General features: G+C 56.5%; 1 protein-coding gene across 2 annotated transcripts in view; it reads left to right on the forward strand.

Moving 5' to 3' along the window:
- The window catches only part of HMCN2 (hemicentin 2), a 176878-nt gene that overhangs the window by 125205 nt on the left and 23886 nt on the right, over window positions 1-27787 (forward strand). For both annotated transcript variants that reach the window (XM_070799427.1, XM_019971022.2), the window contains exons 55-81: window positions 2277-2390; window positions 3009-3196; window positions 4398-4494; window positions 5235-5396; window positions 5587-5700; window positions 6472-6674; window positions 7371-7452; window positions 9184-9315; window positions 12266-12409; window positions 12502-12661; window positions 12751-12875; window positions 13731-13914; window positions 16761-16858; window positions 17396-17662; window positions 18418-18608; window positions 19066-19147; window positions 19242-19378; window positions 19983-20124; window positions 20211-20355; window positions 21138-21265; window positions 22108-22264; window positions 23091-23212; window positions 23804-23968; window positions 25242-25349; window positions 25567-25701; window positions 26064-26198; window positions 26761-26951. In XM_070799427.1, the coding sequence (XP_070655528.1) occupies window positions 2277-2390; window positions 3009-3196; window positions 4398-4494; window positions 5235-5396; window positions 5587-5700; window positions 6472-6674; window positions 7371-7452; window positions 9184-9315; window positions 12266-12409; window positions 12502-12661; window positions 12751-12875; window positions 13731-13914; window positions 16761-16858; window positions 17396-17662; window positions 18418-18608; window positions 19066-19147; window positions 19242-19378; window positions 19983-20124; window positions 20211-20355; window positions 21138-21265; window positions 22108-22264; window positions 23091-23212; window positions 23804-23968; window positions 25242-25349; window positions 25567-25701; window positions 26064-26198; window positions 26761-26951 (3908 nt within the window). The remainder of the gene's footprint in view (window positions 1-2276; window positions 2391-3008; window positions 3197-4397; window positions 4495-5234; window positions 5397-5586; window positions 5701-6471; window positions 6675-7370; window positions 7453-9183; window positions 9316-12265; window positions 12410-12501; window positions 12662-12750; window positions 12876-13730; window positions 13915-16760; window positions 16859-17395; window positions 17663-18417; window positions 18609-19065; window positions 19148-19241; window positions 19379-19982; window positions 20125-20210; window positions 20356-21137; window positions 21266-22107; window positions 22265-23090; window positions 23213-23803; window positions 23969-25241; window positions 25350-25566; window positions 25702-26063; window positions 26199-26760; window positions 26952-27787) is intronic.

Below are 27787 nucleotides of genomic sequence, written 5' to 3' on the forward strand. Positions count from 1 at the left end.
ACTGGGGCTAGAAGTCCTTTACCTGTTTGAAGGCAAGAACAGGATCCCCTTCTGCCTCTGGTTAGAACAGAGGTCCTCGTCTGCACCACGCCCACCTCTGGGCTTCGAGATCTGTAATGTCCTGGCCCCTTTTTCCGGGGGGAGGGGGCAGTTCCTTTATTAAGACCCCAAATGTTGAAGAAGCTCTCATGGGGCTCTGATGCCCACCCAGGATCCAAGATCATGGCTCATGTGACCTTAAAAAAAAATTATTTATTTTTAATTGGAGGATAGTCGCCTTACAGCACTGTGTTGGTTTCTGCCATATATCAACACGAATCAGCTGTAAGCATACGCATGTCCCTTCCCTCTTGACTCTCCCTCCCACCTTCCACCCCTCTAGGTTGTCATGTGACCTCTTTCTGTCTTTTTCCTGCTTTACGTATTTGTTTATTTAAAGTTGGGCTTCCCTGATAGCTCATTTGGTAAAGAAACTTTTAAAAGTTATTTGCTTTTTTGTTAAAAACATAAACACTTTTTCTTTTTTTATATCTAAATTTTTTAAAATTTTGCAGTGCTGTACTGGTTTCTGCCATGTGAAACGCGAATCAGCCATAATCATAGAGTACACCCCTCCCTCCCTAGCCTCCTCCCCTCCCCCCTTCCATCCATCCAAGCCATCACCGAGCTCCAGGCTGGGCTCCCTGCGCCACACAGCAACTTCTCACCGGCTCTCCATCGCATGGACATTTTGTATTTATGCCAACACTACTCTCTGCATTTGCCCCACTCCCTGCCTCCCCTACTGTGTCCACAAGTCCAGTCTCTACATCTGCGTCCCCATTCCTTCCCCACAAGTGGGTTCATCAGTATCAGCTTTCTGGATCGCTTTACCGTCTGAGCCACCAGGGAAGCCCTGTAGATCCCACATATATGCGTTAATATACTATATTTGTTTTTCTCTTCTTGACTTACTTCACTATGTATATAACAAGCTCTAGGTTCCTCCACCTCACTAGGACTGACTCAACCCCTTCCTCTTTTATGGCTGAGTATATATTCCATTGTGTTTATGTACCACATGTGTTCTATTCACTCATCAGTCGATGGGCATCTAGGTTGCTTCCTGCCTAAACAACTGCTTCATCTTAGAATAGTTTTTTATGGACGGCTTTGAATTAAAGGGCTCTGGGGATGGGGCTTAGAAACGCCTGGCTTCCCTGGGGCGGAGGGGTCCAGGACTGGGAGGAATCCCAGACACAGAGCCCGGGTGGGGTGGTCGCCCGGCTCACGGTCACGCGGTGCCCGGCCAGGCGCAGGTCAGCGGTGACGCTGGTGGTGGAGGGAAGAATGAGGGGGCTGTAGGGCGAACAGCCATGCCAGGGTTTGGACTTTGGTGCTCGTGAAAGAAGGCGACCCCTTGGAGATCTGGGAGAGGCAGGGCTTACGGAAAGATGTAATTGACCCCTTAAATGGCCACTGCCCTCTGGCTTGGGGACACAAAGAGCTCAGTCACATGCTGACCCTCAGTCCCACCATTGGTCTCTGCCCTGGCCACAGAACCCCTAATCCTGGGCACACAGTGCTCATAGTCACAGCTGATCTTAATTCTGGCCCTGATCATAGATTAATCTCACACATTAAGTGATCCCTCCCTTGACCATGGCCACAGCCTCCCTAGTCCAGGCTACCACCCCTTGGCTCTGCATATAATGAGCCCCTGGTTCGAATCCTACTCACAGCCCATCACATTCTGGGTTGGCCACCCCCCAGCCCAGGATTCTGAGCGCACAGTCACCCAAACCCCACTCCTGCTAGACACAAGTTCCAGCCCCCTTGATGCCAGAGTCTGGCCCTGGCTGGCTCTCGATCGCAGAGGGTCCCAGGTGATGCCCCTCAAGAGCCCCCACCTCCAACCACTCCAGCCTCCTGAGAGCCTCTGCCCAGACATGTGCCCAGCTCTCCGCCTCTTCTCTCTGCCTTCATCAAGGAGCTGGGCTCAGCCCTGCCAAGTACTCTTAGGAAGCCTCAGTTTTTCCATCTGTAAGATGGGAGTTGTGACAACACACAGAGTCAGAGGCTGGGGGAATGCTCAGCCCAGGGCCTGGTGCAGAGCAAGCCATTACTGTGCTTTAACTGGCCCTCTTGTGCCGTGACCGGGGCACAGCAGGTGCTTCTCTGCATGTCACAGGTTATGTGGGGGGAGTGGGGCAGTGATGTGTCCCAGATCTCCTCCAGGGGAGAGGGCAGGTTTCTTGGTTCTTGCTCAGACCTCTATCTCCCCCGTGTCCCTGCAGGAGGCCGGGTCCTGCAGATCCCCCTGGTACGGGCGGAGGATGCGGGAAGGTACTCGTGCAAGGCCTCCAACGAGGTGGGCGAGGACTGGCTGCACTACGAGCTGCTGGTACTGAGTGAGTGGCCTGGCCTGGGGGTGGGCAGTGGGGGAGGCTCAGGTCTAAGGCCCCGTGAGGGCCCCCCACCTCCAGAAGGGGGCCCAAGTAGAGAGCAGGCGTAGTCTTGCCTTTCTCCAAATGGATGATGCAGGGCTTTCGAGCTCGGACTCTGAAACCAGACTGGACTAGGTTCAGATTCCAAGTGAGCTGCTTCCTGGGCCTTCCCTGGTGGCTCAGACAGTAAAGAGTCCGCCTGCAAGGCAGGAGGCGTGGGTTCCGTCCTCAAGTTGGGAAGATCCCCTGGAGAAGGGAATGGCTACCCACCCCAGTATTCTTGCCTGGAGAATCCCAGGGACAGGGGAGCCTGGCGGGCTGCGGTCCATGAGGTTGCAAAGAGTTGGGCACGGCTGAGTGACAGCACACATGAGTTGCTTGCTAGCTGAGTGACCTTGAGTGAATCATAGCCCTCTCTGTGCCCTAGACTTCTTAGCTGTCCCAGGGCTCAGAAGGGCTTGGTGGGCAGGGTTCAAGGAGCCCCAGCTAGCACCTGGCACCAAGACCTCTCGTCTCCACGCCCTGCTCCTCCTGGGGCCTTTCCCAAGGAGGCTGCCCGCTTCTCACCCTCTTCGCCCCCAGCTCCACCTGTGATCCTGGGTGAAACGGAGGAGCTTGTAGAGGAGGTGACCGTCAATGCCAACAGCACCGTCAGCCTGCATTGCCCAGTCCTGGGCAACCCTGCGCCCACCATCTCATGGCTCCAAAATGGGCTGCCTTTCTCCCCAAGCCCACGGCTGCAGGTCCTGGAAAATGGGCGAATCTTACAGGTCAGGGCGACCCCCCCCCCCCAACCCCTGCTCAGGCTAAAGGCAGTGGCTGACTTCCCTGGTGGTCCAGTGGTTAAAACTCTGCCTTCCTTCCCATAAAGGGCTTGGATTCAATCCCTGGTTGGGGGGCGGAACTAAGATCCCTCATGCTGCAGGGTGTGGCCAAAAATACTTTTTAAAAAATACTTATTTAAAAACAAAAGCAAAAAAGATTCTGCGTTTCCAGTGCTTCCACTGCAAGGGGTCATGGGTTTGATCCCTGATTGGAGAACTAGGATCTCACATGCCCTGTGGCAAGATCAAAAAATAAATTATAAATAAAGATAGCTGCTGCAGTGACTCAGTTCTGTTTGTCTGGGGACCAACGAACTGCCATCACCTGAAGCTCTTTGCTTGGAAGTGTGTTGGAACCCCTGGGATTTAATTCAGGGTTTCCTGGGTTGGGAAGATCCCCTGGAGAAGGGATAGGCAACCCACTCCAGTATTCTTGGGCTTCCCCTGTGGCTCAGCTGGTAAAGAATCTGCCTGCAATGAGGGAGACCTGGGTTTGACCTCTGGGTTGGGAAGATTCCCTGGAGAAGGGAAAGACTACCTACTCCAGTATTCTGGCCTGGAGAATTCTGTGGACTGTATAGTCCATGGGGTCGCCAAGAGTCGGACACGACTGAGTGACTTGCACTTTCACTTTCTTTCACTTTTACTTAATTATTTAATTCACTGAAGAATCGTATGTGAGAAGCCTTATAGGGCTGCTCGTGGCCCCTGAAAAGGAGCAGAGGCTGGCACACCCACAGCCAGCGTGGCACAGGGCAGCCTTCCTTAGGAAGGCCATCAGATGCTCACAGAGCCGTGTGGGCACCTGGAACCTCAGGCAGCACCTCGGGCCCCCAACATCCAGACACCCCTACACAGGACCCCTGGAGCCCAGCACAGCACAGAGCACCCTTCTCGGGGCTGGGGAGGGGACCATTGTCATCACCCAGTTTGCTACAGGGACTCATCTGTCAGCCTCACAGCCCCGAATGTCACAGAAAGCCCTGGCTGGACGTGGGGTGACCTCCCTAAGCATTGCTCCGTGTAGACAAAGGTGGTCTTCTGAGGGGGCTCCACCTGGTGCCGGCCGTGCCTGGGATGGGTGGGAGGGAGCCCTCGCGGTTCCTGGGGGGCCCAGAGCCATCGGGCTGGCAACATGCACCCCCAGGTTTCCACGGCGGAAGTGGCTGACGCCGCCAGCTACATGTGTGTGGCCGAGAACCCAGCGGGCTCCACGGAGAAGCTCTTCACACTCAGGGTGCAAGGTGAGCCGGGCGAGTGGGCAGCCCCCGCGGGTTCCCCAGATGAGCAAGGGCTGGTCCTCTGGGTTGGCCCTGGCGTGCTCTGTGGGCTCACCAGGCAGGCAGGCAGAGTGCTGCGGTCCTTCCAGCATCCTGGGCCCTCGGTCTGTGCCAGCCTTACCCCAGGACAGAGAACTCTGGAGGACCCTGGCCACTAGACCATCTTAAGCAACCTCGGAGGCTCTCAGAAGAACAAGGTCTTTCCAGCACCACTATTGATCACTTACTATAAGGGCACTTACTTTCCTGGGCTCAAAGCCGAGAGGTGGGCCCCATTTTAGGGCCGTGGAAACAGGCTCGGAGACTCAGTGGGGGTCTCCCTGCCTCCAGAGTCGACCCTCTCAACCTCTGCATTCCTGTGATATGTGCATCTTAGGGGCTGAGATCTCTGGCTCCAGACGTAGTGCAGCTGTGGCCTCAGGGGCAGAGGGATGACAGCGTTGGGCACTCAGGTCTAGGACTTAGCCTGAATTGAATGGATATTCTGGCCCTCCCACTGAGCAGCTGAGTGACCTTGGAAAAATGACTCTCCCTCTCTGATCTCTGAGCTCTGCATTCTCCTCTACAAGATGAGGAAGACGAACAGGAGCTGGTTTGAAGTGCCAGGAGCCCCAGAAGGCCCCATGTGTCACCCTGTGGCCGTCGGCTCCCTGCCGGTCTGTATTGTCACGTCTTTCTTTATTTCGGTGGCCCCGCGGGGACAGTCCCGCCACGAATCGCAGGTCTGAACCCGGAGCAGATCACCGCCACCCTCAACAGCAGCGTCTCCCTGCCCTGCGACGTCCGTGCTCACCCCAGCCCCGAGGTCACTTGGTACAAGGACGGCTGGACCCTCTCCCTGGGAGAAGAGATCTTCCTCCTGCCTGGTGCGTAAACTGAGGCTGAGGGCCTGGCTCGGAGACTCTATGGGGAAGCTGAGTGGCCTCCCCAAATCTGGGATAGAATTGGGGGTCTGGGAGGGCTTTAGGATTGTGGGCGTAGGGTCTGGGGATTGGGGCCTGTTCACTGGTGCCAAGCGCTGGCTCCCCCCCGACCCGCCACCACCACCCCTCGCAGGCACCCACACCCTGCAGCTGACTCGGGTTCAGCTCTTGGACTCTGGGATGTACATATGTGAGGCCCTCAACGCCGCCGGCCGAGACCATAAGCTGGTGCAGCTTAGCGTGCTGGGTACGTGCCATCTGTCCCCCCACCTGCACTGTCCCCGACTCCTTCCATCACCCTCACACCCCTTCTCCAGCACAGTCAGGAGAGGGGCAGCCGGCCCCGGGGGAGCCTGGGACACACCGTGCCGTCTGCTGCAGTGGTGTCTGGGGCACCGTGGGGTTACGTTCCTGGTTACTAGACTCGGACGCCCTTGGGTTTGAAATTCAGCTGTGTGCTTCCTTGCTCTGTGACCTTGGGCAAGTCACTCTTCCTCTCTGAGCCTTGAGTCTCCCATCACTATAAGGTGATGGTTGGTTTAAGGATTAGATGGTGGTATGTGAGCATTTAATCCAGTGCCAGGGCTTCCCTGGTGGCTCACTGGTAAAGAATCCGCCTGCCAATGCCGGGTTCAATCCCTGGGTTGGAAAGATCCCCTGGAGGAGGAAACAGAGCCCCACTCCAGTATTCTTGCCTGGGAAATCCCATGGACAGAGGAGGCTGGCGGGCCACAGTCCATGCGGTCGCAAGAGTTAGGCTCGACTGAAGTGACTCAACACACGTGTACCCCAACTGGGAGGCTGAGCCCAGAGAGGCCAAGAGGCACTTCCCAGGTCACCCAGCAGGTCCTCGGCGTGCTGGCCTGGATTCTCTTAGTCCAGCCCCCGGGGTCAGTGCAATCCCCTGGGGTGGGGTCTGCTGTGTGACCCTTTCTCTCCATAGATGGTTAGCCTGCAGGGATGTTGGGGAGGACAGGGGAAGGCCTCGGCCCCTCACTTGGCTCGTCTCCTGCCCCAGTTCCCCCCACCTTCCGGCAGGCACCCAGCAGACCCCAGGATGTGGTCCTGGTGAGTGCAGGGGACAAGGCCGTCCTGAGCTGTGAGACAGACGCATTCCCCGAGCCGACTGTGGCCTGGCAGAAGGACGGGCAGCCCCTGGTCCTGCCAGAGCGAATCCAAGCTCTGCTGGGTGGGCAGAGGCTGGAGATCCAGGACGCCCAGGTGAGCTGTCTGGAGGTGCAGGCGGCCCTGGGCAGCCCTGGAGATGTCACCTCCTGGTGTGCCAGGGGCAGGCGGGCAGCTGGGTGGCAGGATGTGGGGCCTGCTTCCTCCTCGGCCCAGAGAACCCCAGTCCAAGGTGATGAGCAGCCTTGGAGGCGGGAGATGCGGAAAGGGCACCAGACCCCAGGTCTGGCTCGGACTGAGCCATAGAACGACTTCAAGCAGATCCGGGCCCTGCCACCTGCCTGTTTCCCCGGGATCCAGAAGCCTCTCCAGGCCCCTCTGGTTATCACTCCCGGGGACTCGGTTCCACCTGCCCACCCCCGTCCCTGGTGTGGATTAGACACCCACAAGTGTTCACTGGGTGAATATTCGCTGTTCCTCTGGAACTGTACCCAGGGCTCCCCTCTCCGGGTTCAGCTCCATCCCCACAGCGAGGGAACCTTCTCCCCCTGGCTCAGCTGACACGCAGACCCAGGGAAGGGTGAGGTCTGGGTCCTCTGCACCCACCTTCTCTCATCCCTCCTGCATCTCTAGGATTTGGGAAAGGCCAGAAGGTCCCATCTCCCCTTGGGCCTCCCAGGCATGACCGGTTTACTTGGAGAGTCCTGCTCTGGAAGGTTCTGGGGCCTGGAGGTTTTGGGGAGCCCACCCCAGCCGCATGCACACTGTCATCACGTGCTTTCTCTGTCCCAGGTGTCGGATAAAGGTTTATACAGCTGTAGAGTCAGCAATGCAGCCGGGGAGGCCATGCGGGCCTTCAGCCTCACGGTCCAGGGTAAGCTGGGGACCAGCCTGCGAGCGCCACTGTGGGACCGCTGGCAGCACATGGAGCTACCAAGGATGGGAAGGGCAGTGACTGCAAAGGGAAGCGTGTTGCTGAGTGTTTAGGGCACAAGATCTGGAATTGAAAAGAGCAGGATCAGAACAGGACTCCACTGATGACTTGCTCTGAGTGACCTTGTCCCTTTGAGCCTCGGATTTACCTTCAGTAAAAGGAGCCGAAGATAGGACCTGCCTGTTAAGCATGCAGAAGGCGCTCCATCTATGGTCTGCCATGACTGTGTCTAGAAATGGCTGGGCACAGGGCCCAGGATGGGAGCACTGGGACAGAGCCCTAAGAGATCAGACCCTCGGAGTCCTGGGACCATGTCATCCCCACCTGAACCCTAAGGCACCTGCCCTAGCAGCCCAAGATGGAACATAGATGGGCATTTCATTGGGTGTGGCTCAAGCTGGGGGTGAAGGGAGAGCTTGTCGGAACTGCCTAGGGAAGCAAGGGATGAAGGCTTGGCCAGATTTTCTTGTGGTCAGATGTTGTGTCAGTTAGGGAAAAGACTCAGCTGTGTAACAAAAAGACCCCAAAATATAGTGCATCAAGGAAGAGAGAAGTTTACCTCTCTCATCCAAAAGCCTAGAAGTGAGCATCTGGGCTGGAGGGTAGCTCTGGACTTACCAAATGCTAATTTAGGGACCAAGATCCTTCCATCGTATTGATCTCCCATTCGCTGAGGGTTGTCCCTGTCTGCATTCCATCTTTGGGCCTTCCCAGGTGGTGCTAGGGGTAAAGAAACTGCCTGCCAATGCAGGAGACGTAAGAGACTCAGGTTCGATCCCTGAGTCAGAAAGATCCCCTGGAGGAGGGCATGGCAATCCACTCCAGTATCCTTACCTGGAGAATCCCACAGACAGAGGAGCCTGGCAGGCTATAGTCCATGGGGTCGCAAAGAGTCAGACACGACTGAAGTGATTCAGCATACACACGTTGCATTGTATACCAGCCGGTGAAGCAGAAATGAGCAGACATAGAGAACTTGAGCAGCTGGCCACAGCAAGCTGCAAAGGAGACTGGGAAATGTAGTTTCTGCCCGAGTGACCCTGTGCAAGATGGGAAGGACAGGTAGAGAGACACCAGCTATCTGCCACAGATGCCAAAGCCTTCAGCTTCTGTACCACCGGGACAGTGGATGGATCCAACCCTGACCATACTGAATACCAGTGTTGAAAATTATTGATACCAGGTCTGCTGCTGCTCAAAGCTCATAGCTCCTTCTCCTGATGGCCACCTTGATGAACAGGGAGAGGGTGCAATGTCTGGTCCTTGAGAGAGAAGATGTTTCATCCTGAGCACAGCCATCTGTGTTTCACTGGCAGTGGCTGCCTGTGGTGCGTGACTTCATGCTGGCTGAGCAGGAGAGAGTGTTGGGATCGATTAGTGATGTCTGCCCTGGCATAGGTTAACGCCTGCTGGTGCAATAGTCACATATTTACCATCTTTGGGCTAAGTGTTCTCCCTCTGGGCTCTGCTTTGTAAATGTTTGGAAATAGTCAGCTGCTGGTCGTATTTACGTTTGTGGATAAAACAACTCACATCCGCATCAATGGCAAAACATAAAATGTCAGCTCCTAAGCACAGGGAAGTGCTTCTCAGGCCTCCCTGATCGGCCCGAGAGGAAGGAAGTAGGGGGCAGAGTCATAGGATTCTGGGAATCTGGCTTCTCTCCTGCAGTGCCCCCGACGTTTGAGAACCCAGAGACGGAGATGGTGAGCCGGGTGGCTGGGAGCCCCCTGGTCCTGAGCTGTGACGTGACCGGGGTCCCTGCACCTGCTGTCACGTGGCTGAAGGACAGGATGCCTGTCGGTGAGTCCATCAGTCCTTATCATTTTGCTGCCAAGTATTTCTTTGTTTGGGGTTCTCCTGGTACCTCAGTGGTAAAGAACCTGCCTACCAATGCAGGAGACACAGGTTAGATCCTCGGGTCGGGAAGATCCCCTGGAGAAGGAAATGGCAACCCACTCCAGTATTCTTGCCTGGGAAATCCCATGGACAGAGGAGCCTGGCGGGCTACAGTCCACGGGGTCACAGAAGAGTCAGACACAGCTTAGCGACTAAAACAGCAACAAGTTTCTTTATTTAATGAAATGGCAATGAAAGCAGAAGGGGATAGTTGGGTTTGTAACTTCACTTGCTTGGCAAAATCAAAAGCCGGCAGCACCTTGTTGATCCGTTCCCCCATTTGTCTCTCAGCCCTGCTGGCCTTGAAATCCCAACACTGAGGACCATTCACATGGGGGCTTGGTGGCTCCTGTGTTTGTGTCCACAGAACAGAAACTCAGAGTGGGTGCTGAGGGTACAGCTGGCCTGAGCCTGGGCTCCACAGTGGCCCCCAAAGCTGCTCCTCCTCCAGCACCTCAGCTCTGTCTAGCCCAGCTGTTGGTCACCTCCATCCAGGTCTGCATCCTTGCCCCACTCTTACTCTCCCCCAACCCACCCGCCCATTAGTCAGTAGGTGCCTCTTCTTGTCAATGTAAACATCTCTGGGGCCAGCCCTGCTCTCCACCCCTTAGCCTCTTCCATCTCAGCCCCTATGGCCCACACCCCTGGGTGAGGGCACAGCCCCTACACTCATCTCCTGGACCCCGTCCAGGACCTCAGTGCAGGCTCCTTTGGGGCAGAAAGGATGGCAAAGGGCAGGTCTGGGCGTGTCAGTTATCTGTTGAAAATCCTTCCATGGCTGAAGTCCTCAGGACCACAACCCAGGAGGCCCTTCAGGGCCAGGGCCCACTGGCCAGGGCCAGCCCCCCTCCATCCTGCTCTGTGCTCCAGATGGACCTAGCTGCTCTCAGCTCCTTGCATATGCCTGTGTCTGTCTGTCTCTCTCAATAACAGCTTTACTGAGATACAATTCACATACTATACAATTTACCCAATTAAAATGTATAATTCAGTTGTTTTTTGTATATTCACACAGCATATCCACAATCAATTTTGGAACACTTTTTAACTTTATATTTTATTTTTCCTTATTTATTGTAGTATAGTTGTATAGTTGATTTACAATGTTGTGTTAATTTCTGCTGTATGGCAAAGGGATTCAGTTATGTGTGTGTGTGTGTGTGTGCGTGTGTGTGGCTTCCCAGGTGGCTCAGTGGTAAAGAATCTTAAAGAATCTGCCTGTCATTGCAGGAGATGTGAGTTTGATCCCTGGGTGGGGAAGATCCCCTGGAGAAGGAAATGGCAGCCCCCTCCAGTATTCTTGCCTGGATAATCCCTTGGACAGAGGCGTCTGGTTGGCTACTGTCCATGGGGTGCAGAGTCAGACACAACTGATCATGCATGCATGCATATATATATATATATATATACACACACATACTTTTTAATACTCTTTTCCATTATGGTTTATCACAGGGTATTGAACAATTCCCTGTGCTATGCAGTAGGACCTTGCTGTTTATAAGTTTGGAACATGTTTATCACCCAAAGGAAATCCCTCACCCATCACCTTCACTCGCAGTCACTCTGGCCTTAGACAGCCCCTACCCTACTTTGTCATTATAAATTTGCCTGTTCTGGACGCTTCATGTAACATGTGGGATCACACAACACGTGGCCTCTTGTTCCATTTAGCACCGTGTTTTCAAGGTTCATCCATGTTGTCGCACATGTCATTCTTCATTCTTTAAGTCTTTTTTTCATTCATTTTTGTGGCTGGACGTTCCACTGTGTGAATCTATCACGTTTTTTGTCCATCTGCCAGTCGATGGATGTTCGTGTTGTTTCCACCTTTGGCTGTGAGGGATAACACGGTGAATGTTCTTGTACAAGTGCGTGGCGCACGCTTTCCTTCTTTGATATATGCCTAGCGGTGGATTGCTCTGGACTCTCTTCTCTCTGGCCTTCAGCTCCTGGCACATGCCATTTCTTTCCTGAAATACCCACCCTGGGCTCCCGGAACCACGTCCACTTTCACCTGGCTGATTCAGACCCACTTTCCAGTCTCAGCTGAGACTCACCTCCTGCAGAAGCCTGGCCTCGTCTCTCCAGGCTCCGTCAGGGTTCCACAGGGCCAGGCACACGGGTGTGTGCCTGTGTCACTGTCTCTGAGGCATTTTGATCTCCTTGAGGACAGGGACCACATTTCACCCGTCTTTGATTCCTGAACTCGCTGTTGGGTTTGTAGTAGTTGCTCAATACATTTTGTGCTGAAGGGCTGGCTGGACAGATGAGGATCTGAGAGAGGGCAGATCAGCCTGGGCTGGTGCAGTTGGAGAAGGCTTTGGGGCAGAGGTGCCACTGGAGAACACAAGGGGGAAGCATTCCAGTCTGGGGGGGTGTGCAGCCTGAGCAGAGTCTCAGAGGAGCCCCTCGATTGACTCATATCAAGGTCAGTGAGTGGCTGGTTTGCCGTGATCCACAGGGGCAGAGGGAAAAATTGGAAAGGAGGTGGGAATGAGCTGGGCCTGAGAGTCAACAGGAAAAGGAGCAAGTCCTAGACAATAAAGGGAGTGGGATCCCTTGGGGAGAAATGTCCCCAGTGGAAGGGTGTATGGAGGGGTTGGTTATAAGGACTGACGCAATCTAAGGCGCCCAGGCTGGGGAAGGCTGTGATGTGTCTGGGCCTCAGTTTCCCCGTGAGCGTAAGAAAGGGGTGGGTAATTCAAGGGTTCCTGGGGTGTTTCCAGCCTTGTGAGTGGGCATCAAGCACCCTCCCAGGGAGTCACGTGGCTTTTGTGTCTGGGCCCAGTGGTGGCACCTGGGGCGATGGGTCTGAGCAGGTGACATCCAGGCCTGCCCCTCCTTCCTGCAGAGAGCAGCATGGCACGTGGTGTGGTCTCCCGGGGGGGCCGCCTCCAGCTGAGTCACCTGCAGCCAGACCAGGCTGGCACCTACACGTGCGTGGCTGAGAACGCCCAGGCTGAGGCCCACAAGGACTTCGTGGTGGCCGTGCTGGGTATGTCCGCACCCTGAGCCCCTCCCGTGTCCCACGCCCCCCACACCAGCCCCAGCTTCTGCCCCAGGGCCTCACCACAGCCCCTGCCACAGTGGCCCCCCGGATCCAGAGCTCAGGCACCACTCAGGAGCACAGCGTCCTGGAGGGGCAGGACGTGCAGCTGGACTGTGAGGTCGACGGGCAGCCTCCCCCATATGTGGTCTGGCTGAAGGATGGCAGCCCGCTGGATGAAAGCGTGGGCCCCTACCTCTGGTAAGGCCTGGCCGGCACCCTCCCCGTCCCAGGCGGTGAGCCTCCATGTCCTCACACAACTGCCTCCCGGCTCTCTCTCCCCGTGACAGGTTCTACCTGAATGGCAGCTCCTTGGTGCTGAAGGACCTGACGGCCTCAGACTCGGGTGCCTACACCTGCGTGGCTCACAATGCAGCCGGCGAGGACGCCAAGCTCTACACCGTCAATGTGCTGGGTGAGCGGCCAAGGGCGCGGAGCGGCAGGCAGTCCAGCCGTCCCAGGATGGCAGCAGCCCGGCCAACACGGGGCCTCCACTGGGGCGTCTGGAGGGTGCAGACACGGCCCTGGTGGGGGGCACCTGGTGAACCCCTATCCAAGCCCCCTCTGTGAGCCAGGCCCGTCTGGCCTCTCTGGGCCTCTGCCTCATCCCCAGGCCGGGGCACAACTGCTCCAGGTGTACAGCAAGCGAGTCAGGGGATAAAGGAGAGACACCGGGGGTGTCATCCTTGCCGGGAGTAGATGTGGCTCCAGGACCACGTGGTGATCGCCACGTGCTGATTGCAGTGGCAGAGGTCTAGGTATCAGTGCCATCTGCTGGGACTTCCCTGGGGGGAGCCCACCTCCCCTCCCCTGACCCCCTAGCTGTTGTTGTTCAGTCGCTCATTCGTGTCCGACTCTTTGCGACCCCGTGGACTGCAGCACGCCAGGCTTCCCTGTCCTTCACCATCTCCCAGAGTTTGGGCAGACTCATTGTCCATTGAGTCTGCAATGCCATCCAACCATCTCATCCTTTGTTGCCCACTTCTCCTGCTGCCTTCAATCATTCCCAGCCTCAGGGTCTTTTCCAATGAGTCAGCTCTTTGAATCAGGTGAAAGTATTGGCGCTTCGGCATCAGTCCTTCCAATGAATATTCAGGTTTGATTTCCTTAAGGATGGACTGGTTGGATCTCCTTGCAATCCAAGGGACTCTCAAGAGTCTCCTTTAGCGCCACAGTTCGAAAGCATCAGTTCTCTGGCACTCAGACTTCTTTATGGTCCAGCTCTCTGACCCCATCACTGTTCCTTCTTTCCTCTCTGCCCTCCCATCAGTGCCTCCCACCATCGAGCAGGGGCCAGAGGGTGCGGGGACCCTGGTTCACAGGCTTGGTGATCTGGTGAGCATGGCATGCCCCGTCCGGGGCTCCCCGCCTATCCACGTGAGCTGGCTCAAGGACGGCCTGCCCCTTCCGCTCTCCCACCGCACCCACCTCCACAGCTCTGGCCGCACCCTCCGGTAAGGCAGTGGTTTCCCAGCCCACCAGCCAGTACCCCAGACATCCTGCTCAAGCAGCTTGCTTAAAAACACAACTGAATGGCTTTTAGACTGAAAATAATATAAACATATAGAAGTTTTTGATGAGGGGAACAAGAGGACCCAAATGGAACTCCAGAAATGAAAGTGGCCTCTGCCCTCAGGTTTTCACAGCCCAGTAGGGGAGGCACAGATCTGGGTGATGACATCCGGTTGCAGCTGACTCAGCCTAGCCCTGGTAGGAGAAATCAGGGAAGGCTTCCTGGAAGAAGGTGCCTGAGCAAAGTCTTCACGCATTCAGCAGCACTTCTGGAGTGCTTGCTGTTCCAGGTGCCGTTCCAGAGCACTGGGGTGGAGCAGTGAGCAAGACAAAGCCTCTGCTCCTGCAGTTGTGGGGATGGAAAATAAGCGAGTATAAAAGTGACATGTCACAAGAGATGTGTGCTCGGGTAAGGGAGTAGGAAGTGCCCGTGGAGAGCACAATTTTAGGGTGGCCGGTGGCAGGCACTCAGAGGAGATGACACTTGAGCAGATGTGGAAGGAGGTAAGAAGGGGAGATGAGTGGATTCCACGGGAAAGAGTTCCCAGGCGGGAAGAGCAGGTTCAAAGGCCCTGAGGTGGGCATGTGGCTGTGCGTTCTAGGAACAGAGCTGGAGGGTTGGTGAAGGGAAGGTTTGTCAGGCGACATAGGGCTTTGTAAGTGCTTCAAAAGACTTGGGTTTTCCTAAGGAGAGAAGGGGAGCCCTGAAAAGGTTTTCAGCGGAGAAGCCTCGTGATGTGGCTCGACTTTTGCGTCTGTGGTAGAATACACATAAAAGAACCCCAAAGAATTGGTGCTTTTGAACTGTGGTGTGGAGAAGACTCTTGAGAGTCCCTTGGACTACAAGGAGATCCAGCCATTCCATCCTAAAGGAGATCAGTCCTGGGTGCTCATTGGAAGGACTGATGCTGAAGCTGAAACCCCAATACTTTGGCCACCTCATGCAAAGAGCTGACTCATTGGAAAAGATTCTGATGCTGGGAAGGATTGAAGGCGGGAGGAGAAGGGGACGACAGAGGATGAGATGGCTGGATGGCATCACTGACTCAATGGACATGAGTTTGAGCAAGCTCCAGGAGCTGGTGATGGACAGGGAGGCCTAGCATGCTGCAGTCCATGGGGTCACAAAGAGTCAGACACGACTGAACTGACTGAACACATAAAAGAGAATCTAGCGTTTTTACGTGCACTGTCCAGGGCACTGAGGACACTCACGCTGTTGGGCAGCCATCCCCATCGTCCTTCTCCAGAGCTTTGCCTCTTCTCAAACTGCAGCTCTGAGCCATTAAACACCAGTTCCCCACCCCTCCCCATCTCCTGGCACCTAGCATCGCACTTTCCGTCTGTGAATTTGCCTTATTCTGAGTCCCTCGTGTACGTGGCATCACGCAATAGTTGTCCTCTGTGACAGCTTTATCTCACTTAGCATCATGTTCTCAAGACTTGTCCATGTTGTTGTTTAGTTGCTAAGTGTGTCCTACTCTTTGTGACTCCGTGGAGCCTTCCAGGCTCCTCTGTCCATGGGGATTTCCCAGGCAAGGATAATGGAGTGGGTTGCCGTTTGCTCCTCCAGGGGGTCTTCACGACCCAGGGATCATCCATGTTGTAGCTTGCGTCAAAGTTTCCACCCTGATATTTAAAGCTGAATAATGTCACGCGGTATGTGTAGAACACATTTCCTTTATCCATCCACTCACTCTTGGACACTTGGATTGCATCCACATTTCAGCAGTTGTGTGAATAATGCTGAAAAATGTGAATAATGCTGCCGTGGACATCGTAGTACGCATATCCACTTGAGCTTCTACTTTCACTTCTTTGGGGGTTGTGACTTAGGCTGCAGCGTGGACGGCAGACTGTACCGTAGGCAGACTGTAGGGCTGAGGGTTAAGTAGGAGGGTGTTCTGGGGCTTCAGTCATAATCTAGGGGAAACACAATGGGGGGGCCTGGGTCAGAGCCCCATGACGGGGTGATGGCAGTGGTCCAGCTGGTGGTGTCGTGGAGAGAGGAGAGATGGCGGGAGGAGTTGAGCAGGGCTCTGGGATCTTTATCCGGAAACTTGGAAGGCTGAGTTTCCATTTTCTGAGACGGGTCCACAGTGGAAGGAGCAGGTTGAGGGTTGAGACCTGGGCTCTCTTCACACATGTTGGTTGGAGAGATTCTTGGACATAAGGAAAGATGGAAACCAGGCACTGGATACTCTAGTTGGGAGTTTAGGAAATAGGCGCTTGGAGATGGTCTGCAAACAGGTGGTGTTGGAAGCCAGGATGGGCTGCAGTCCCCAGGGAGTGAGTGTGAGCTGTGCCCAGGTTGCCAGCATTAGGGCGGGTATAACAGACATTTCAGGGTCACTGTGGACATTGACAAAGGCAACTCAGGAGGAGTGGTCAGGGTGAAAGGGGATTCAACAGACAGTGGGGTTCAGGCAGTGGAAACAGTGAGTAGAGATGTCTGATGAGTCCTGAAAGCTGAGTGGAATTGTCTAGAAGAAAGGGGTGGGAATAGCAGGCTGCCCTGGGGAGGGATGGTGGAGCTTCAAAATTTGGGAAGCAGGAAGTCTGGGTGCAGAGTGAGGTGGGCAGAGAAGGCAGCAGGGGTGGAGGTGGGGAGTCTGGGCTTCATCCTGGGGGTTTAAACAGAGGCAGGACCTGGTCAGGTGTATGTTTCAGAGCCCCGCCCTCTGGCCGGTGAGATGTTAGGGATGGGATGGAAGAGAATGGGGTCTGAGTCCCTCTCTCTCTTTCTCCCCGCCTCACTCTCGTCCCTCCCTTTGCTCGAGGGCGTCAGGATTTCCCAGGTGCAGCTGGCGGATTCGGGCACCTTCACCTGTGTGGCCGCGAGCCCCGCAGGTGTGGCCAACAGGCACTTCATCTTGCAGGTGCTCGGTACGGAGCAGGGGGTGGGTTACCAGGCCCTTTGGCCTCAGGGTTGAGAATCAAGGCCCTGTCCCCGCCCCTCCCCTCTGAGTGGAACCGAGGGTTGGCCCTCAGGGATGTCAAGGCAGGGCACACACTCAGCCTCTGGCTCATTCAGTCACTCTTTCATTGATCTCACAAGTGGTTCTCGGACACGAGGGTGCCAGGGCCTCACCAGGCCCCGGGATACGGCAGTAAGCAGAGGTGGCCGCTGCCACTAGGAGGCCCATGAGGAAAACAGCTCTGTAGAAAGACAATTAAAATTCCAGGCGACTGGTGATGCCAGGGGAAGGGGCGGATCCCAGGGAGCACTGAGGGGGCACCTCACCTGGCCTCAGGGTTTCAGGGAAGTCTCCCTAGAGAAGGTGAGGTCTAAGTTATGGACTGGAGATGAGAAGGAATAGACCAGGAGAAGGGCACTCTGGCCAATAGTTAGTCTGTGCAGAGGTCCAGGGACCACCTGGCATCAAATGAATTGACTCGTGCTCACTCTTTGGCTCTGCACAGTGCCCCCTGTCCTGGAGCCGGCCGAGTTTCAGAATGACGTGGCAGTGGTCCGTGGCTCCCTGGTGTTCCTCCCCTGTGAAGCCCGGGGAAGCCCCCTGCCCTTTGTGTCATGGGTGAAGGACGGGGAACCATTGTTGCCCCAGAGCCTGGAGCACGGGCCTGGCCTGCTGCTGGAGGTAGCGGAAGCGGGGCACGCGGGGACCTACTCCTGCGTGGCTGTGAGCGAGGCGGGGGAAGCCAGGAGGCACTTTCAGCTGACCGTGATGGGTGAGTCGCCTGCCCCCAGGGCCAGCTTTTCTGGGCTGGGGGTGGCAGGGGGTCCCCAGGGTGGGGGGCACAATGGAGAAGGTGGTGAGGGAGGTGAGCACCCCAGAGGCTTGGGGCTTAGGGAACAGGTCTTGCTGACCTGGCTGCAGTGGCTGGGGGCCCAGATTCTTCATTCCCCTGGGACTGTGTCCCCCCCGTCTCATCACCCAAATCTTGTAAAGCAGGAAAAAAGCCACTGAGGTTTCGGGGCTCTGGGTCTCAAGCACAAGATTTTGCAAGAGCTGTGCCACATTGAAAAGACGCATCTCCCTTCATACTGTTTCCTGGTTGGTTTTAAAGCACAGATAATTGCCCCAGGCAGACGAGCCCACGGTCTGATGCTTTTAGGACCCTCCAACACCATCACCAGGTCTTCCCTGGTGGTTCAGTGGTAAAGAATCTGCCTGCAATGCAGGAGACACGGGTTTGATCCCTGGGTTGGGAAGATCCCCTGGAGAAGGAAGTGGCTACCCACTCCAGTATTCTTGCCTGGGAAATCCCATGGATAGAGGAGCCAGGTGGGTTACAGTCCATGGAGTCGCAGAGAGTCGGACACGAATGAAGAACTAAATAGCAGCAGCAGTAACACGATCACCACTGCCTGTTTGCAGCCTCATCTGCTGTCAGCATCTGGGTGGTGGCGGGGGGGACGAGCCCCAGCTCCCAGTGCTCCCGGCACGGCCCTCAAGGCTGAGCCAGGTTGGGGTGTCTTGCAGATCCCCCCTACATCGAAGACTCAGACCAGCCTGAAGAGCTGTTGCTGACCCCTGGAACCCCCTTGGAGCTCCTGTGTGATGCCCGGGGCACCCCCACACCCAACATCACCTGGCACAAGGATGGGCGGGCCCTGAGCTGGCCAGAGGATGGCCAGGGGGCCAGGCGGGTGCTCCGGGTGGAGGGTGTGCAGGTGCGGCTGCCCCAGCTGCCATGGGCCGAGGCTGCAGAGGGGAGGGCGGGGCCCAGCAGCACTAGGCAAGGTTCGGCCAAGCTCCACTTTTGTTTGGGGTGTGAGGATATGAAGATGATCCCCTTGGCCCGGGGCCATGCCCTTGGGAATCCCCAGTCAGGTCTGACCCAAGGCTGATGCGGAAACCAGATAAATCCCTAGCCCAACCAGAAAAGAACTGGTACAGTCCAGGGGAACTTCCTGGAGGAGATGAGCTCTGCCCTAGCCCTGAAATAAGGGCGAGGCAGTAAAAGGGAAGGAAAGTCCCAGAAAGGAGAACAGGCTGTTAGCAAAGGTGGGGTGGCAGGCAACAGGCCTGAGTCTGAATCCTGGGCCCTTAGCTGTGTAAGTGGGAAGCCAGGTCAGGAGCCAGGCAGGCTGGGGCCAGAGGCAGCTGCTCACCCTGCTCCATCCCCAGGTGAGCGATGCTGGGCTGTACACTTGCCTGGCCCACAGCCCTGCCGGAGAAGTTGAGAAGAGCTTCCGGATAAGAGTTCAAGGTATGGGGTGCCAGAGTTGGGGCAGGAGAGGAAGGCAGGATGGGACAGGCAGAGGTGAGTTCATCTTTCATGCCCTCTTTGCCTGCCCCACCAGCCCCCCCAAATGTCATTGGGTCCCATGGCCCCCGCTTTGTGGTTGGCCTGGCCCCCGGACAGCTGGTTCTAGAGTGCTCGGTGGAGGCAGACCCAGCACCGGAGATCGAGTGGCACCGAGAAGGCGTCCTGCTGCAGGTGGGTGCCAGGCTGGGCATCCTGGGGCACTGCCTTCTGTCCCTTTCGGGCCCCAGACCCTGGGCAGACTGGCTCCCAGGTGCCAGGAGCCTGTTTGGTGCCAGCACTGTGCATACCTGCTCTCCTGATTGTTAAGTTATATCTCCACCCTGTTAAATTGTTATATTATCATTACCTCATATTGGTGATGGGGCCACTGAGACAAGGCTAAGGTTTGCACCCAGGACTTTTGATGCCTATCTGTACTGTACCTTTGAGCCAGGCCTCGTGACTGTGTGGCCTGGGGCCCCTTCCTGAAGTTCTCTGTGCTCACCCCTGAAATGCGGCCCATTTGCAGCTGTGGATTCAAGGACTGTAGATCTGAGGGAGGCTCCAGCTCCTGCTTTAAGCGTGAGCCCCCTGCAACAGGCCCGAAGGCGGAGCTCCAGGGAGGATGCCCTTCCCTCCCAAAGGAGCCTGTTTCCCCAGAGAGTCCTCAGCTGGGCACAAGTGCAGGGGCTGTGGGCCAGTCCCACTGGTTCCATGACCCTGCCGCCCAGGGGGCTGGGCAGGGCCAGCCCCGCACTGATGAGGGTCTGCCACCGGGGGCGGGGGGTCTCTCCAGGCGGATGCCCACACCCAGTTCCCCGAGGAGGGCAGATTCCTCCAGCTGCAGGCCCTGAGCACGGCCGACAGCGGCGACTACAGCTGCACCGCCCAAAACGCGGCGGGCAGCACCAGCCTGGCCTTCCACGTGGAGGTCCACAGTGAGTGCTCCTACCCTACCTGCCCTGCCCACCGTCCGGAGAGTGACGGACTCCCAACACCCGCTCCCTCTGTGCCCCTCCTCCAGCGGTGCCCGCCATCCAGTCAGGACCACCCACAGTGAACGCCTCCGTGAACCAGACGACCCTGCTGCCCTGCCAGGCAGACGGTGTCCCCCAGCCCCTCGTGAGCTGGCTGAAGGACGGGGTCCCCCTCGATCCCGGGAGCACCAGGTGGGTGCTGGCAAGGGAGGGCCTTAGGGAGGGGCTCAGGTACCTCTCTGCAGGTTGTAAATGGAAGCCCACCTGGGCAGTTGGAGCAGAAAGGACACGGGTCTTCTCAGAACCCAAGGGCAGGTTCTCAGGGCCTGAGAACCCCTGTCTGTCTGTCTGTGTCTGGTTTTGACTCTTGTTTGCTAATCTCTGTTTCCGTGTGCAGGTTTTAGGCCTCTCTGTCCCTCAGATCAATTTTCTATACCTTCTTTTTCTGTGAACAGGTTAGGGATGCTTCCCCACCAGCCTCCCACACCACCCAAGTTATAACTCCTCTGTTCACACAAGTTGCAGAGCCTGGAGAGCTGTCTGTGAATCCCAGTTCCAAATTCCCAGGGCAGAGAATTCCATTGGCCCAGCCTGCGGGGCGTGTTTGTCCCCCGTCCAATCGGCTGTGGCCATGGGTGGGATCACAGAGTACAGACATGGCCCCTAGGAAAGGGCAGTTGCCAGATCTGATCTAGAGGCTGTTCTCAGAAGGAGTGGGGGTACCATTGCCTGCTGGCTCTTGGGGAGAGGCTGGGTCAAGGTGGGAGCATGGAAGGCTGGAAGCAGCCCCACTCACCCTTTCTGATTCTAGGTTGCCATGTGGGTTGCTGCCCACGGCCGTGACCCCCACCCCACCCCAACCTTGGCCTAAACCTGCAGGACTCCTGAGCTAGCACCTTCTTGCTGGAAAAGTGAGGGACCGAGGGGAGGGTCTTGCTGGAGACACAACCAGGGGTCCCCTCCCTGTGTTCCAGGTTTCAAGTTCTGCCTGAAGGTTCCCTGAGGATCCAGCCAGTCCTCGCCGAGGACGCTGGCCACTATCTCTGCCTGGCATCCAACCCTGCAGGTTCCGATCGGCAGGGTCGTGACCTCCAGGTCTTTGGTAGGTAGACGAGGGAAGGTGTGTTTTTTGTTTCAGCACCCACTCCCTGTCGGGGCCAGGTCCTGCTTAGCTTCTGGGTCATCCTAGCTGTCAGGAGCCAAGAGCAATGGCCTCCAAATGTTTTTTTGACTATGAAGCCCATTGGTTAAAAGTTTTGAGTGTGTATACTCAAAGATGCATATTTATTTTTATGCAAACATATACACTTACTAGGAAGTGAAGTCGCTCAGTCATGTCCGACTCTGCGACCCCATGGACTGTAGCCTACCATGCTCCTCCGTCCATGGGATTTTCCAGGCAAGAATACTGAAATGGGTTGCCATTTCCTTCTCCAGGAGATCTTCCCAACCCAGGGTTTGAACCTGTGTCTCCAGCGTTGTAGACAGACGCTTTACTATCTGAGCCACCAGGGAACAGTTACTACTGTACTATTATATTGAGTGATAAAAGATGTACAAGCTGTATCACACTCAGAATCACTGAGCCAGAAGCTCTAATCTGCTCTTCAATCTGATTGATCACCTTGGTGGAGGCAGCTGAGCCCTGGCCTCAGGCAGGCTGCTGGGGAATTTTGCCCTGGAGGCCCCATTCAAGGAGAGGTAGTTAGGGAGAAGCCAACCTCAAGGGTGAGCAAAGGTCCCATCACCCCAGCTTTGGGAGCCCATTGGAAGACCCACGCGGGGAGTTTCTCCTGCCTCCCGGTCCCTGCTTCCTCGGGGATGGGTTGCAGGGGATAAGAGTAAACCCTGCTCCTCGACTTCATCTCTGGGCACAGCCCCACCAGACCCCCTGCCCCTGCCCACATTCCGCACCCTGTCTCCTGATCACTGCTTTCTCCCCAGAGCCTCCAGCCATCGCCCCCGGCCCCTCCAACCTGACCCTGACCGCTTACACCCCAGCCTCACTGCCCTGTGAGGCCAGTGGCTCCCCCAAGCCCCTCGTGGCCTGGTGGAAGGACGGACAGAAGCTGGACTTCCGCCTGCAGCAGGGCGCCTACAGGTGCTGAGCCGGTCCTTCCAGGGACTTTGTGAGATCCTCAGGGTGGAAGAGGGCTTGCCCATCTCACAGACGGGGAGCTGGGTCAGAACTGAGGTAGGGACTTGCTTGGGTCAGAACCGAGGTAGGGACGTGCTTGGGTCTCACTCACCAAAGCCAGCACCAGAACTTTTGTGTCCGGACCTCAGGGGGCAAGGAGGTCTTTACAGGAGATGCTCGGTAGGAGGTGGGGGCATTGGGGACATACAGCCAAATGGGGAATATATGGCCTTTGAAACCACTTCAGTCACTATTTCAAAACCCACCTAGGAGCTTAAGTTCATGCTGGCTGAGACTGAACCCGTATAGTGCCTGTAGCAGCCTTGGTCTCCCTGTTTCTCAAGTGTGATCCTGAACAGATCCCTGGGAGGATTGAGGGAGCCGGTTCAGCAGTGAATTCACCAGGTGTTTCTTGTATTAGGTGCCGGGTCATCGTGGAGCTTTGTGATGAAACAGGCGTTCAGTGGACACAAGCAGTTCTAATCAGGGCTTTGGATGTGGTTGTATTGCAGAAGTTATCCTAGGTGGTGACTTTAGAAAACGTTCTAGAGTTATGGAGAAACCCAGGCGCAGACATTAAAACGCCCACAAACTCAACAGCTAGACCTTAGAAGGTGGAAAATTCTAGGAGAAACTTTTTGAGTCGGCACTGGGGGCCAAAGACGGGAAGGGGAACAGTCTGGAGACACATGCCCTGCCTCCAAGTTCCCCAGGCGGGGAAGCCATGGCGGCTGGTTTCAGGTCAGCCAAGCCAGTCACTTAGCAGGTGACTGTCTGTCTGTCCATCCAGACTCCTGCCCTCCAATGCCTTGCTCCTTGAAGATCCCAGCCCCCAGGACTCAGCCCTGTTTGAATGTGTGGTGAGCAATGGAGTGGGCGAGGCCCGCAAGCTCTACTGGGTGACGGTTCATGGTGAGTTCAGGGTCAGGGCTGACAGCTTATGGGAAATTCACAGTCAGGGGTGAAGGTTGAGGACAGTGTCTCCCTCTCCTGGGCGCTCTCTGCCTGCAAGGACCTGAGGGTTCCCCCGAGTCTCTCTTTGCTTCCTGAATCACCTCCTCCAGGAAGCCCTCTCTGATCGTTCCCTCCCACACTGACATAACCCAACTCCAGCACAGCCTGTGGGAGCTTGTAGGAGAGGCTTCTCCCTAAATCCAGAATGTTCTGAACCAAAATCTGACCTTGTCATCACCCCAGATAAAAGCCCCTCCCACCATGGCTGCCCATTGCCCTCAGGATAGAAAGCTCAGTGTCACTTGGGCTCACAAAGTCAGCCCTGCTGACCCCCAGGTTCAGCTCAGCTTTTTGCTCCTTACCTCGGGGCCTTTGCACATGCTGTTCCCTCTGCAGTGAACACTCTTCCCTTCACCCAGGCGCACCTGCTCTTCCTTCAGACCTCATCCCTGCTGTGCCCTTGTGTCTGGGTCCGTCTGTCCTTCTCATCCGCTTGGCCCCAGGGCTCTGCGTTCCCCAGGGGACCGCAAGCCCTGACCTGTGTTTCAGTGCCTCCCGCCATTGCCGACGACCAGACAGACTTCACCGCGACCATCATGGCGCCCGTGGTCCTCACATGCCACAGCACGGGTGTGCCAGCCCCGGTCGTGTCCTGGAGCAAAGCAGGCACCCGGCTGGGGGTGCGAGGCAACGGCTACCGTGTGTCTCCTTCAGGTGAGTAAGGCTGAGCCACGTGGACCTCTGCGGAGGGGACACTAAAGAACCCAGGCAGAGGCCGTGAAAGCAGCCCCCTGGGGCCTGGTGGTTGCGCAAGATGGAAAGTTCTGGCCCGACTCTGCCATTCCCTCACTGTGTGACCTGGGAGAACCCTCTGACCCTCTCTGAGTCTCCCCGTCCAATCAGTGGAGTGTTGATATTCATCAGTCGGTCCTTGATGCTAGCTGGTAAATCCGTGCTGCTTAATGACAAAATGAGAACGATAAGAGCTATGTGAGAGTTTTCATACAGCTGGTTTTAGCTCATTAGAATTGTTCTTTATCCTGAAACCGTGCTTTTCTTAATAATTTGGGGTCGAAAGTTTTTATGAGATTCAGGTGAAAGTAGATGTGATGTGACTTAAGTAGTAGTAGATGTGACTTAAGTGTCTGCTTGTCAAAATAAAAAGTTGGCAACTTTACGGGGATTCTCCAAATTAAATGTATTTGTTAGCTGATTGGTTAGGGAAATCCTAAAGTATGTGAACCGTTGGCCAGATCTGTAATTGTCCAGCTCTTTCAAAGCAATAGACCTCTTCCTTCTGACTAGTGGCTATGAGGAAGCCGGACACATGAGAGAAGCTAGGTTCTGGTTCCATTTGGAGCTGGGGTGGGTGCTGCAGAGTAGTCCAGAGTCAGGCGGGCCTCACTTCCCTTGCCCACTCAGGAGGCCCTCAGGGGTCTACAGGGGATGATTTAGAAACCACCTTACCTGACTCTTAAGGTGCAGCTTACAGCCTGGGAAGGTTAAAATGGTGTTCACTGAGCAGCACTGAGGGAGAGAGGGCAAAGGGAGGACAGAGGAGGTGGTAACCCAGGATGGCTTCCTGAAGGAGGCAAATGTTGAGCAGAGCACACGGGTAGCAGGGTGAAGGCCTGTGGAACCTTGCTAAGGTGGAGGTGGGCCAGGGATTCCAGGTGGGGCAGTGGCAGATTCAGGCACATCACACCTAGAAAAGCCTAAAGATCATTCTGTGTGATTCTACATTGTACACCTGGCCCAGAGACTGGAAGATGCAGAGAGCAGAAGGGACCTTCCCATGTTACGCTCTGGGCAGGGAGAGAGGCAGGCCCAGGTTCCCCCATTCTCCTTACAAATGGGCGGGGAGGCGGGTTGAGTGGCCAGCAACAGCGACACCAGGGTGGGATGTGTAAGAGCCCAGGTGGCTTCCTCCCTGGGATGTCCGTTCTGGGTCCCCTCATCCCTCTCTGTGCCCCATTCCCACCCACAGGGGCCCTGGAAATCGGGCAGGCCCTCCCCATCCACACTGGCCGCTACACCTGCGCGGCCCGCAACGCTGCAGGCATGGCCCACAAGCACGTGGTCCTCACTGTGCAAGGTAAGCATCCCCGGGCCAGACAGCCGTGCCCTGGAGGCAGGGAGCAGGTGGAGGGCTAGGGGATTCTCTGGGAGAAAAGACTCAGCCTGCCTACGTCCTCCGTTCCGAGGTTTCCGGAGCCCCCTATTCCCTTTAGAAGCCTCTCTCTCTGGTGCTCAGACCCCCCCCCCCGGTTGGAGGTGTCCCCAGGGACCTCTGCTGCCCTGTTCCTTTGCAGCCTCCCCCGTGGTGAAGCCACTGCCCAGTGTGGTCTGGGCGGTGGCCAAGGAGGAGGTGCTGCTGCCCTGCGAGGCCTCGGGCATCCCTCGGCCGAGCATCGCCTGGCAGAAGGAGGGGCTCAGTGTGCCTGCAGGTGAGTCCCCTCTTGGGGTCCTCCTTCCTGTCCTGGGGCTGCCCACTCCTGCAGAGAGGTCTGGAAAGCCCGTGCCCTGCCCAGAGGCATGGCACTCACCTCCTGCCCTCCTGTCTTCCCTCACCAGCCCAGAGCCCTTCATTCTGCCTGAGCGCTCAGAGGCTGGGATGGGGGACTGAGGAGGGGGACAGCCCAGATGGGCTCTGGGTCCAGCTTCCAGGCTTACCCTGTCCCCCAGTCAGCCTGTGGCCACAGCAAGTCACTTGCCTGGTCAGACCAAACCACCCAAGCAGCCTTCCTGCCCTCCCCAAGGGTCCTGCTGCCTCAGCCACCAGCTCCCAATTCCTCCCCACCAAATCCAGGGGCCGGTACCCAGGTCCTCCCCGGTGGACAGCTGCGGATTATCCATGTCAGCCCAGAGGATGCTGGGAACTATTTCTGCCTCGCCCAGAACAGCGCAGGCAGTGCCGTGGGGAAGACTCGGCTGGTGGTGCAAGGTGGGCCCGGGGGGGTGACCAAAGTGAATCCCAGTGAGCTAAGGGCTTTGAGACTCCTGAGAGCCCCTCCAGTCTCTGCCTGGCTCTGGTCCCAGGTGGGGCATGTCCCTGCGTCCATGCCTATTCCAGCATGGCTGGTGGTTCTAGAAGGAATTCAAGGAACACATCTCCTATTTTCGTGCCCAAGGTCTGGCTTCAGACAGAAACTCCGGTCCTCTCTGCTTCCTCTGACCTCTCATGGGAAACGAGTCTGGTTGCTCTTCGTTCACGTTTGCTTTGCAGTAGCAACAGTCATTTCTGTGGTGTTAGTCCCTGTGTGTGCGTGTGTGTGAATGGGGTCACTGCATCACAGCTTCACCAAAGGCAAGAAAATCCCCAGGTTGTGCCAGACCACGGGCAATGGCTTATGACCAGGGGACAGCGGAGTCGGGGGTGAGGGGGAAGGCAGCAGGTGAGGTGGAAGAAGGGGCTGAGGGTGTGCCAAGTGCCAAGGGCACTGGGACAGGGGCAAGCCACCCCAGGCCAGCCCCAGTTCCTGAGCAGACTCCCCTTCCCTGCACAGTCCCGCCCGCGATCAAGACTGGGCTCCCCGACCTGTCCATCACCGAGGGTGCCCACGCCCTCTTGCCCTGCACGGCCACCGGCAGCCCCGAGCCTAAGGTCACTTGGGAAAAGGATGGCCAGCCTGTGTCCGGAGCCAAGGGGAAGTTCACCATCCAGCCTTCCGGGGAGCTGTTGGTGAAAAACTCGAAGGTGAGGGTCTGGCCCCTGGGAGCAGAGGGAGATGATAGTCACAGCAGGAGCAGCAGACGCCTGCTGCGCACCGACTGTGTGTCATGCTCTGTGCTGAGCCCCACGCAGCTTCTCAATCCTAGAATCTGGGCAAGCAGGTATTATCACCCCCGCTACAGATGAGGAAGTGCTTCCCCGGTGGCTCAGTGCTTAAGAATCTGTCTGCCAGTGCAGGAGACCCAAGTTCGATCCCTGGGCCAGGAAGATCCCCTGGAGAAGGAAATGGTAACCCACTCCAGTACTCTTGCCTGGGAAATCCCATGGACAGAGGAGCCTGGTGGGCTACAGTCCGCGGGGTCTGAGTCAGAAGCAACTTAGTGACTAAACAAGAACAGATGAGGAAACAGCTTCAGCATGTACCCAGGTGTCCAAGACACGCTGTTGCCAAGAGGCAGGATGGAGTTGAATCAGGGCCTCTGTGGCTAGTTCCTGGGGAGGGAAGGAGCCCTGGAGGGAGGGAGAGGGATGCGTGGCAATGACTTCATGTCCCCAAACTGCCCCTACTGTTCTCAACCCGAGCCACGGGCGTGAACGGGACCCGGGCCCCCTTTCCCTGTCAGCATGCATCATGTGCTATAATGAAGAAAAGTTGCTCTCCAGTCAGATGGGCGGCTGGCTGCTGGGTGGGCAAACCTAAGGGAGTCTCAGGGCCAGGGATCCTGCCACACAGGGAACCAGATGTGCAGTGGTGAGCCCTGTTGAGATCCCCGTCGGGACGTCTCCTCTCAGAGGACTGGCCTCAGGGGTGATGGATGAGCGAGCTCAGGTCCCGTCCTGCGCACATAAGAAGTGCTCAG

This window comes from Bos indicus, chromosome 11 (assembly GCF_029378745.1).
Source record: "Bos indicus isolate NIAB-ARS_2022 breed Sahiwal x Tharparkar chromosome 11, NIAB-ARS_B.indTharparkar_mat_pri_1.0, whole genome shotgun sequence".
Lineage (NCBI taxonomy): Eukaryota > Metazoa > Chordata > Mammalia > Artiodactyla > Bovidae > Bos > Bos indicus.